Here is a 12,418-nt window from a genome sequence, read left to right on the forward strand (position 1 = left end):
TTGTAACATATATAAAAGCAGGTCATTTAAAGGGTTGGACAGAAACTCATCCAACATGTAGAAGACAGGCCTGTGCATGGATGACATGTCTATTGTCAACTGCTGCTTTCTTTGGTCTGAGACACATTTCTTGGTAAGCGACTGATCTGAGTCTTGTTATGGGTAAAGCTATACACATACTGTGTGTTTTATGGTTGTAAAATGTTTTGCCAGAGTAGTTATGTGCAGTGCACAGTCAGCAAATAGTTATTAGCAAAGGAAAAAATTATTGTAGCCTACACAGATAAATCCACAAAACACACCACAATACATTTGTAGACTTTTATTCTCTATCAGCCATAGACACTGCAGCCGTTTTGTTTTTGTCTTTTTGAATTTTGATACAGTAATACATGCCCTTATAGATATTTATATGCATTGTATATGTCTATAACTGTCATCATCACAAAAAAGGGATGCTGATTCTTCAAATTAAAAGCATACCTGTCACAGTGAACTTCCACTAGTTTGCATTTTACATGTTTCTAAATCACAAAGTAAACGGTGATAGTGAAATAAATACATTACATGTAGATACATACAGTAGCGATACGCAGAGCTGTGAATAATGATAGATTTAAGCTCTCAACCTGCCTCATTACGTGTAAGTCTGCGGTATCATCATCTGTCAGAGACTATCCCTGTGGCTACGATATACTGCACCTCATATCCTGTGCACAAAAAGCAAGGAGGTGTCTCCTCCCGACATTCAGGAGTGCAAATGCGGTTTGTGGAAAATAAACTTTTTTTTTTTCTTTGCTGAAACTAGCAAAAACCCGTTTACTGACACTCATTCTCACACACACACACACGCACACAACCTCCAAACGCCTGGTGCAACACTTTCTAGTTCAAAAGATAAAATCTAACATAAAAGCAGAAACACATTAGTGCATGTGTTGTATCAGACTCTAAAACCACTTTCTTATTTACCTGCGGCAAATTCTGTGGTACCTCCCTGTAAAAAGAAGCCTTTAGTTGGCTGTCAAAGTAAAGATTAAACTCTATTAACTAGTAAGCTTAAAAAATTTATTAAAATAATATTTAACTCAACACATGCATGGACAAACTCAAAACATACGGGAGCTATGGTACATCCTCACTCACACATTCACCAGCGAAACGATATGAGTCAAGATCCAATCCCCACCCTGTAAAAAAAAAAATGAAGTACACATATAGTAACACAGAAAATTAGACGCACACAGAAGGAAAAGACAAGCAGAAAGGGCCATCCATCGAATTACAAGCAGTCAAAGCTAGGATCATAATGACGGATGTTGATTAGTCATGCCTGCTCTACTTCACATGAGTGATTATTAATTCCTACACTACAGATGTCGGTAATGTCTAGATTATAGATAATATATAATTCCCAAAGACTGATTACACATAGCCGACACAAAACACAGCAGCAGCAGCAGCAGCAGCAGTTAAATTCAGTGTTGATACCACCTGACTCAAAGGTACAGCTAGTAAAGTGAGTGAAATATATATATATTTTTTTCAGTTAGGAATATCTGAGATACTCTGGGTGTGAGAGGCAGCGCTGTGTGAAATAATCGTCTTTCAGTCCGAGCACCGAGAGCAGTAGCAGTATTGAGCAGGAAAAGTGTTCTTCACCTTTGTGAGTTAGTAGATGTGAGATATATTTGACCTTTTTCTTATTTTTTTTTTTGTTGCTCTACCACAGAATCAAAACAATAATTTCAGAGACAATTCAAAGGTGGAAAGTAAAATAAATCGGGGGGGGGGGGGGGGACATAAAGGATTTCTTTGGTCACAAAAAGGCGAAAAACAACATCAGAACATGAAAGAAAAATCATGAATAACGTGACACCAGCCAGGGAAGAGAACTCCACATCGGGAACAGGACGTCTTCTTCCAGGACTTCAGTGGGAAGACTGTGGTAGCTTTGAGGTGCCAATGGTGCACACTGAGATTACAGTTGGCTAATGCATAGGATTAAGGGGGGTGGTGCTTTAGCATTGACACAGCCAGGAAGTCATGGGGAAGGGGGAGTATTACACATTCCTCTATTCTTCCTCCTCCTCCTCCTCCTCTTCGTCATCATCAGTGTCCTCCTCGTCTTCTTTGTGGAAATTATGAAAGAGCTGGTGGAGATGCTCCTGGAGCACGCATAGTTTTGGCCCTTTCCTGGGATTGTCCACTTGCTCGAGCAGGACCTGTTTGCGCCGTCCAGCTCCCTTCACCACCGTCCGTCGGAGGGTGCGACCTTTACGCATGTGAGCCCTAAAGATGGAGGAAAGAGGGAGTGGAGACACACAGATGAAGACACTTCAACCGCAACAGAAGTGCACCTGTAGTCATCAGGAAAGAAACAGACTTTTCTAGAGTTGTAAGAGAAACACAACACCCACAATCTATATTATGCTTTGTTAATCCAGCATGCAGTTCAGGTCGGACTCCAGAAATCTAAAAACTAGTTAAAAACACTTCAAATCAGGCATTGGACAAATTGCATTTTCTGCACTGTGGTACATTCACAGGAACTAGATATAACTGCCATCCGTCTGCTGACTGGCCAACAGCATATGGTTTTACACAATGCATTTTTAGAGGTATTTCTGATTATTTCACCTGAGGATGCAAGCTGCAAAACTCTTCCACTACAGAGTGAGATAACAATATTTTGGAATGTTAGTACTATATTCATTCAGTATTAGTTGATTGAATATTATTAAACCTCATAAAACCACAGCAAAGAAGTCACACGCACAACCAAAGAGGTGCGCTCCAAGACTCACAAACCTCCTGACCACAGTTCCATCTTCTTTGACAGTCTCTCTCTCTACCACATGAGGGAGCTCTGTTCTGCTTGAACCACTTATATAACCTAGTGCCTGGTGGCATTAAAGGGAGAACACAGTCATCACTTCATTTGGAATGATTTAGATGTGAAAACAAAAAACAAAGATTTGGTTTCCTTCCCTGAAATGATTCCTACACCAGCACTGTAGGTGATACACGACTAATCCCGTAACTTCTGCAGAGTCTAGGTTATAGAATAATGATGTCGAGGTTACATACCTGTTTGAAGTCATCTTGGGCCGTGGGGAGGTCAGATGCCAAAGATGGATCTCCCTGGTGCGTCATTGTCCTTTCACCCTCCAGCACCTTTGTTCTTTCCCCGAGACTGACCTGGCAACCCTCGGTTGACTCCTGCCTTGATGCGGAGAAACCCTCACATTCAGCAAATGTTACCTAGGTCAGAGGAAAAGGTTATTTGTTATTTACTTGCCAGATGTTTTCTACTCCTGATATTAATGGTTTATCTTATAATTTCTGTTGAGTAAGAGATTTGGATGACTCTGACAAAGAACACACATAATAAGCAGGACGCACACACCTCTGTATGTTCTCCTTCACTCTTCAGTTTTGTCCGCTTCACAACTTTGGAGTAACCGTCTCCCTCTGCTACACTGATGGATGCCTGCGGAGCTCCTTCCAACGTCACCTCCTCACGCTCCACGCCATCGGCAGAAATACATTTGCGGATAATTTTACGGGTTACCTGGAGAAGACAGATAATTGGAGAGAATTGAAAGGTAATTGTCTGTATATTTCGTGGCAAAGTTTGGTCTGAGCTGGTCTGAGCTGCACCAAAGAGCCTTTGGTATTGCTGCACAATCACAAATTTGCTCTATTAGGCTTTACCTTTTTGACAACAAGGTGCCCATGTTCGTCCTGGTACTGCTCCTCTGTCACGGACTGAGTGGGCAGGTCAGGCATTTCATCAGCCTGCGAGGAAAACATGATAAACAACAATCAGCAATGCTACCTCAGATCAGTGTAATGTTAACCTGTTGAATTCTCCACTTCAAAAACACAAAGCCAACGCATGTTACAGAAGAAATAGGACACACAACTTGCATATTAGGATGTAACTCAATGAGAGAATAGGGACTTCTGGGGATACAGGAGACAAACTTGCATTCTCGGGGAGGAAAAAGTCGTCAAATAAAACAACTGCAGCATAAAACAGGTCCAGCCATGTATGCAAATCAAGTGGTTTCTTTCAAATCCTAAATCTTCACACACATATTTTCTTTCCCCATTTTGAAACAATGTTAGACAGTAAATCCATGAACTTGACACTAAAGACCTTGCTTGGTTAAAGTTGCACTCTGGATGCCACGCTCTCCATGCTCAGTGAAAACACCACCGGTCATGCTAGATCGGATACCTGTATGACAACTCTTCTCCGCACTACTCTGGTGGTCAAAAATTCATCGTCTGAACTTTCGGACATTGATCCGAGCTCTGCAGTGATCTCCTGACCAAGCAACAAAAACCTGTTAACATTTAATGAATGACAATGTACGAATGCTATGTCGTCAGCAAAGTGGGCAGGAAGCAGACTGATATGGTGCACTTTCCATTGGGTTTGAGAATCTTACGATGAATTTTTAATGTCTTACATTGGAAAGTACATCTGTAGCTTGGCAAAATATTTGCAAAACACACCATGCTTTTACTAAGTTAAGAATTGATGTGATTATTGCTGTAGCTTATGCTATTACTGTAAGTGATTAATTGATAAAGCTGGTTACAAGCAGCAGTGTGACATGCTGAGTAAGCACAGGTTAAATCTGAAAAATAAAAAGGGTTATAGGGAGTTTTAGGTCCAATCCATGTGGCCAGAGGGTTAGCAGTCATTTCTCTTTTCAGCAAATATTAAATTTGTATAAGCTCAGCTCCGGGGAAAGCTTGCAGGCTGGGACGATTTACCAAACGACATCTTACCCTTGTCAGAGATTTATCAGTTTCATCAAATGCCCCAATGTCACAGACAGGGGGCGGTTGTGTAGCCTCACATAGGGTGAATTCGTCATCGGATGCTTCTGAATAGTGTATTAATTCTTCACTCTCTTCGTTTACACTCTGAAGAGGCTCGTGGACAAAAGGAGCATCCTCGTAATCTTCACTTCCAGAGGATAAAAGCTCTCCTCGATTCATCCTAGAATGGCTGACGAAATCCAGAGGTAGCCCTTCACTTGGCTTAGATCTTGACTCAGGTTCATCGGGCTCGGTCTCGGACAAATCCGACGTAGCTTGTTTGCACTCAAAGAATGGCTCTGGGTCATAGTATTCAAAGGTAGGGCAGTCTGCACCACCTTGCACAACGTCCGCATATCTGGGAGGCACGCAGGTATTGAAGGTTGCAGGAGAAGTGGTCTCTGAGTATCCAGGTGTAATGATATATTCCTCATCAGTACTCGATGAAGTCCTCTCTGCTTTAGGTTCAACTGAAGTGGGTTGAGAGGCAAAACATTCATAGTCTTCTACTGATTCTTCTAAATACTGTCCACTGATCCTTGGACTATCCTCTTCTGAAGATGTCTCTACGTTCCTTGAAGAGGAGAATGGGATCGATTCCTCAAAGCAAAAATTTCTTGCACACGTAACTGTCTCAGGTGTCAAATCAGAAAGAGACTGGGAGGAAACGTCTTCGGTCTGATCAGCTTCCACAGAGGTCACCCCCCACGAAAATGGAAGTTGATACATACTCTGTGTTGATGCTTCTTCGGTCACATCCCATGAGAAATTATAAGGTGTAGTTGATTCATGCTGTTCTTTTCCGTGAATAACCTCAGTTGTAGAATCTTGCTCAGCCTGAACAGCCAGATTGTTTTCAGGTATGTCAGAATGACAAGCTATTCTAGGCGAAGACGCTGATGAAAATGTCTCAGAAGAATTTTCACCATATGTGTTGTACTCGAATATGTCCAAAGGAAAACTTAATGGTTCCGTTGCTTCAAAAAAACTTTGGGGAGATTCTGGGATTGAATGTGACTCAGTAGGGGATGCAGGACCATCTTTATCTCTAGCAGAACTTGCTGGTACACTTGTCTCAGAGGTATTTGCTTGATCGGGAGCAGTTGGGACTAATTCAGGTTCATCTTGAGGGGATGTCTGGAAATGTGCAGTCTCTTCGATGTTTGTGGGATTACTGTCACTCGTGGGCTGCACAACAGAAATCCCTCTTACGGTATCATCATCATCTGTAGGACATTGATCTTCAGGCGAAAGATCTTCAAACTTGTGACTTTGATCAACTGCAGGCCTCTCAGCGCTGGATTCTGACAGAAGTGGGCTAAGTGCCTCTGGACTAAACTTCTGTTTCATCTCCTCCAGATCCGACAGTAGCTGATCAAGCTGAGGGGACCCAGACCCTGGTGGTGTTGGAGTGGACTCTGAGGACATGATGATTTTATCATGTGTACTGTCTTGGGCTATTAGACAGAGTGAGTCTGGGGTCACTGAGCTTGGTTCAGCTAAGCCACAGTCTTCACTTTGTGTGGGGAAAGACATCTGGTTATCCTTTTCCTGTGGTGAGCTACTCTGATCAGTCAATGTAATTTCAGATTTCATTTCAAATAGGTCAAATGTACTTGGAATCTGCAATCCTAGTTTTTGAGTGGTAAGTGTGTCTGAATCATTTGAATCAATCAAGGGTGGCTGCTCGGTTGGAAAGACCTGACTCTGTCCTACATCAACATTTTTTTCTTGTTCTGAAAGATCGGTCTTGAAAGAAGCTGTTGATACCTGCAAGAAATGATACAATGGAGTGGGGACAAATATAAGCAAATATGATTTGGTAATTTTGGTGATATAAGGTGAAATGATTCAAAAGAAACCTGCACTTGTCAAGGACAAGTACATGTTTTAGATGTAGAATTTCCTCATTGTGTCTCAATGAGGAAATTCACTTGTAGCCCACCGACCACACATCATTTAATATGTATTAATGACTCATTAAGATGAGACAAATCATAATTTTTTTTTAAGATTCATTATAATACTGTCATATGTTTGGAGGTATTGCCTGAGGCATCAGAGGCAACTCATTATCATTTTACAATGATTAAAGCAGAATGCAGATGATTTAGGTGGAAAACGGGATTTGCCATCACAGTCAGTTTTGTCACGGTCACACTATTATTTTCTGTTCTTCTGCAAGCCTGTCCTTTAGTAAGAAAAGTGAATAATTATGTTATTAGAGTAGATTTTCAGATTTCTTCAGTAAAATTGTTCAAAACTCATATCTTTTGTCAAAGAAAAAATTGAAAAAAAAACTTACAAATACAATCAACAAAAACAACCATTGGTGTTGTGTCTCCTGCCAAAAAATGCATCGGACAATAAAACCCAATAGTCGGAGACATTGTCTAGCTCCAGACATGCAAAACATTACAGGGAACCTATGGAGTAATATGTGTGTGATCAGTTTATAGGTTTGTTGTAACAGTGGGAGCCTGTGTGATACAAACAAGAAACATAACAGACAGCGCATGCCTCTAGCTATAGATCTAAACGGGAGCTTATAACTTATTGCGATTATAGTAGATGTGTGGCACATAGAGAAAATGTAATCAAGGCATTGAAATCCCCCGTTGCTTGAAGCAGTGCTCTAAAGGCATCATTAAGAACACAGCATTTGAGAACATTCCATAGCCGGGCAAGAAGCTTGCCTTATTTAAGATTGGGTCTCTGAAGTTTCCATTAGATATGCTTCACTGAAAGATCATCCATTTTACTATAATGTATACATGCCACAGCAAGACAGTGAAGCCTTTGTGCATTATTAATAAAAGGTTTAAGAAAGTTCTACATTCACACTATAAGTATCGCCATATTCATTACTTTTGAAAGCCACACAGCAATCAGTGCTGAGCAAGGCCTTGTGCTGTCTTACCGACACCATGGAACTCTTGCTCTCGTCCTCACTCATGGATGTTTCTTTGCATGTTCTTGGAAATCAAATCTTGGGTGGGTTGTTGCCTTAAATTGTGATTCAGGGTCCGTCCATTTAAGTGTTCTTCGTTTCACTGATTCTCTCTTAACATGGGTGTGTTCATTGAAATCCTCCTCAAGCCAGACAGCATGATGAAATCCAGATTTTGACTCCATAGATTGAATGTGACTCAACTCACAAACTAAAATGGTGAATAGTTTGTGAAGTGACATGATCTAATCTAAGTTGTTTGTTGTCTGGGGGGGGGGGGGGGGGGGACCTGATAAAAAATATTGGTCGTCTGTGTTTTAAGATGGAAGTATGGATCCTGTGTCAGCTTATTCCGAGTGGGATAGGGAAGAATCCTGTAATGACTGCAATGAGTCTGTTGTGGTGCTTTTAAAAATGACATGGTTTGGCTGGGCAAGGTGGATTCCCCATGCTGACTTCTAAATCTTCAAATTTGTTTTGATCAGAAGCCTTTTCAGACAAAACATCAGCTGCCTCTTCAGAATAATTCTTCGTATCACAGGCACATTTCTCTTCATAAACTGGATCACCTTTGTGTTCCAATGAAGTGCCTGAGAGTTGCTTTGATGTAATCTTATTGTCTTCAGAAACAGTGGCATCAGGGTCACTTTGCCCACATGGCAGCTGGTTTAATACTTCATCTAATTCTCCTATTGATTCAAGATATTGAGGGGTACAAGGTCCTATCTCAGACAGCCAGTGCTGAAGGAATGACTGTGTGTACGCAATATCTGATGTAATCGGCTCCCTGTTGAAAGACTCATGAAATTCACAATCCAACACAATGGAATCAGGTGAATCTGGTCTGATCTCAACAAAAAAATCGTCAAAACAAGAATCAGTACAATCTCTCTCCAGTGGTATGAAATCAGTTTGACTAGATCTATTTTCAGACAAATGCACGGGAGAAAGGGCAGTGAACTCAGCATATGAGGAATATGATTCTGGAGAAGGTGGTCTCATATAAGTGAAATTAGAAGGACTTTGATTATCCAACTGTAATGTTTCACGTGACTGCGGTGTATATTCTGAAGATAGAGGACTCTCAATTAGTTCAGATTCATCTGCTTGCTCTTGAGGACTTGTGTATATTATGACGGCTGTTGTTGAACTTATGTGTAAATGGCTTTGACCTGTTGGAGAAATCGAACCTGAAATTGCATCATCTCTTTTGTCTTCTGATATGAAATGTGTAAGCCTTGAAATGTTGTCTGAAATTGTGGTGGCAGACATGTCCGTTTGTGCTGGTAATGTGAATTTGACAAAACATGAATGTTTTTGTAGGGAAGATTTGACTAAACATATCTCACCACAAGAACATTTTCCCTTATACAAAGGATCATGTAAATGTGACATCAAGTTGTTGAATAAAGGCTTTTGTCCAACTCGGAATTCTTTAATTAATGGCTTGGAGACTAATGACATGGATTCACATGAAACAAGTTTTCTTTGGTTGAGTCTCTCTGACTTTTGAACTGACGAAGACAGTTCAGCAGAAAACGGGATCCCAAGAGACAAACAATGCTCTTCAGTTGAAGCTACAGATTCTGGTGAGGATGCTCTAAAGTCTGATAACCAGTTCGGCAAGAGTGAAAAGTCAAAATAAGAAGAAACAGACTCTGGGGACAACGCCCTGCTGCTAAATAACTTATCATATTCAAAGTCTGATAAAACTGACTGTGGTGACTCTGGTCTAGTCTCGTCAAACAGGGCTTCCAGACACAAACCAGTATCATCCCAATCTGAATGTATTGACTCTGGTGTATACGACCTGTGCCTCAACAGTTCCCGATCATAACTGAAAAAAGGACATCTGAACTGAGGAACAGGCGAGTCAGGAGAGAGGGGCCTAAGTTCACTTTGAGATACAACTGACTCTGGAGACTGTGGTCTAAACTCATCAATGCAATGGTCTATGTAGAGCTCTTCATCTGACGGTAATGAGGGAAGGTAAGAGTCTCTCACTCCTGAGGATTTGATGTGGCACAAATCATGAGCTTGGTTTTTTTGTGTATTGCCCCGCACAATGTCTGCATGTGTAATATATCTTCCAGCAGACAGTGGCAGAGAGGTCACAGCTTTCTTTGTAAAATTGGGTTGAGTCCCTAAAGTCAACGAATCCGGGGAATCTGCTCTGTTGTCGTCAAACAATTCCTCAAGACAGAACGTGGAGTACTCAACATCTGACAATGTTGAAAGAGGGGACATTGGTCTGTCTTCAGAGTACTCTAAGTAATAGTTACAATGGTGATTATTCATTGGTGCAAATTTAATTTCCAGAGACAAATAATGCTCTTCAGTTGAAGCTACAGATTCTGGTGAGGATGCTCTAAAGTCTGATAACCAGCTCTGCAAGAGTGAAAAGTCAAAATCAGAAGAAACAGACTCTGGGGACAACGCCCTGGTGCTAAATAACTTATCAATTTCATAGTCTGATAAAACTGACTTTGGTGACTCTGGTCTGGTCTCGTCAAACAGGGCTTCCAGACACAAACCAGTACAATCCCAGTCTGAAAGTACTGAATCTGGTGTATACGACCTGTGCCTCAACAGTTCGCTATCATAACTGAAATATTGAGATCTAAACTGAGGAACAGGTGAGTCAGGAGAGAGGGGCCTAAGTTCACTTTGAGATACAACTGACTCTGGAGAATGTGGTCTAAACTCGTCAATAAAATGGTCTGTGGAAAAGAAAGTTAACTCCTCGTGTAGTGACATAAGGGGAAGGTAAAAAGACCTTGAGTCAAATGTTTGGATACTGCATGAAGCTTGGTTTTCTTGTTTGTAGCCCTGCACAACATCTTCATATGTACGATATCTTCCAGCAGACAGTGGCAGAGAGGTCACAGCAATGTTTGTGATACTGGGTTCACTCACTAAAGTCATCGAATCCGGGGAATCTTCTCTGTAGTCGTCAAACAATTCCTCAAGACAGAACGTGGAGTACTCAACATCTGACCATGTTGAAAGAGGGGACATTGGTTTGTCTTCAGAGTACGCTAAGTAATAGTTACAATGTTGATTATTCATTGGTGCAAATTTAATTTCCAGAGACAAATAATGCTCTTCAGTTGAAGCTACAGATTCTGGTGAGGATGCTCTAAAGTCTGATAACCAGCTCTGCAAGAGTGAAAAGTCAAAATCAGAAGAAACATCCTCTGGAGACAACGCCCTGCTGCTAAATATCTTATCAATTTCATAGTCTGATAAAACTGACTTTGATGACTCTGGTCTGGTCTCGTCAAACAGGGCTTCCAGACACAAACCAGTATCATCCCAATCTGAATGTATTGACTCTGGTGTATATGACCTGGGCCTCCACAGTTCCCGATCATAACTGAAAAAAGGACATCTGAACTGAGGAACAGGCGAGTCAGGAGAGAGGGGCCTAAGTTCACTTTGAGATACAACTGACTCTGGAGACTGTGGTCTAAACTCATCAATGCAATGGTCTATGTAGACCTCTTCGTCTGACGGTAATGAGGGAAGGTAAGAGGGTGTCACTGTTGAGGATTTGATGTGGCACAAATCAGGAGCTTGGTTTTTTTGTGTATTGCCCCGCACAATGTCTGCATATGTAAGATTTCTTCCAGCAGACAGTGGCAGAGAGGTCACAGCTATGTTTGTGATACTGGGTTCACTCACTAAAGTCAACGAATCCCGGGAATCTGCTCTGTTGTCGTGAAACAATTCCTCAAGACAGAACGTGGAGTACTCAACATCTGACAATGTTGAAAGAGGGGAACCTGGTCTGTCTTCAGAGTACTCTAAGTAATAGTTACAATGTTGATTATTCATTGGTGCAAATTTAATTTCCAGAAATAAATAATGCTCTTCAGTTGAAGCTACAGATTCTGGTGAGGATGCTCTAAAGTCTGATAACCAGCTCTGCAAGAGTGAAAAGTCAAAATCAGAAGAAACAGACTCTGGGGACAACGCCCTGCTGTTAAATAACTTATCAATTTCATAGTCTAATAAAACTGACTTTGGTGACTCTGGTCTAGTCTCGTCAAACAGGGCTTCCAGACACAAACCAGTATCATCCCAATCTGAATTTATTGACTCTGGTGTATACGACCTGTGCCTCAACAGTTCCCGATCATAACTGAAAAAAGGACATCTGAACTGAGGAACAGGCGAGTCAGGAGAGAGGGGCCTAAGTTCACTTTGAGATACAACTGACTCTGGAGACTGTGGTCTAAACTCATCAATGCAATGGTCTATGTAGAGCTCTTCATCTGACGGTAATGAGGGAAGGTAAGAGTCTCTCACTCCTGAGGATTTGATGTGGCACAAATCATGAGCTTGGTTTTTTTGTGTATTGCCCCGCACAATGTCTGCATATGTAATATATCTTCCAGCAGACAGTGGCAGAGAGGTCACAGCTTTCTTTGTAATATTGGGTTGAGTCCCTAAAGTCAACGAATCCGGGGAATCTGCTCTGTTGTCGTCAAACAATTCCTCAAGACAGAACGTGGAGTACTCAACATCTGACAATGTTGAAAGAGGGGACATTGATCTGTCTTCAGAGTACTCTAAGTAATAGTTACAATGTTGATTATTCATTGGTTCAAATTTAATTTCCAGAGA

General features: G+C 41.3%; 1 protein-coding gene across 1 annotated transcript in view; it reads right to left on the bottom strand.

The window, feature by feature from the left end:
* Positions 1 to 345: 345 nt before the first annotated feature.
* Positions 346 to 12,418, bottom strand: part of LOC128437257 (ankyrin-2) — a 55,838-nt gene continuing 43,765 nt past the window's right edge. Inside the window, exons 47-53 of the mRNA XM_053419327.1 lie at positions 4,807 to 6,609; positions 4,247 to 4,336; positions 3,718 to 3,801; positions 3,410 to 3,574; positions 3,091 to 3,264; positions 2,812 to 2,903; positions 346 to 2,292 (exon numbers count right to left, since the gene is read on the bottom strand). Of these exons, the coding sequence (XP_053275302.1) occupies positions 2,076 to 2,292; positions 2,812 to 2,903; positions 3,091 to 3,264; positions 3,410 to 3,574; positions 3,718 to 3,801; positions 4,247 to 4,336; positions 4,807 to 6,609 (2,625 nt within the window). The 3' untranslated portion in view covers positions 346 to 2,075. The remainder of the gene's footprint in view (positions 2,293 to 2,811; positions 2,904 to 3,090; positions 3,265 to 3,409; positions 3,575 to 3,717; positions 3,802 to 4,246; positions 4,337 to 4,806; positions 6,610 to 12,418) is intronic.

The sequence above is a fragment of the Pleuronectes platessa genome, chromosome 3 (assembly GCF_947347685.1).
Source record: "Pleuronectes platessa chromosome 3, fPlePla1.1, whole genome shotgun sequence".
Lineage (NCBI taxonomy): Eukaryota > Metazoa > Chordata > Actinopteri > Pleuronectiformes > Pleuronectidae > Pleuronectes > Pleuronectes platessa.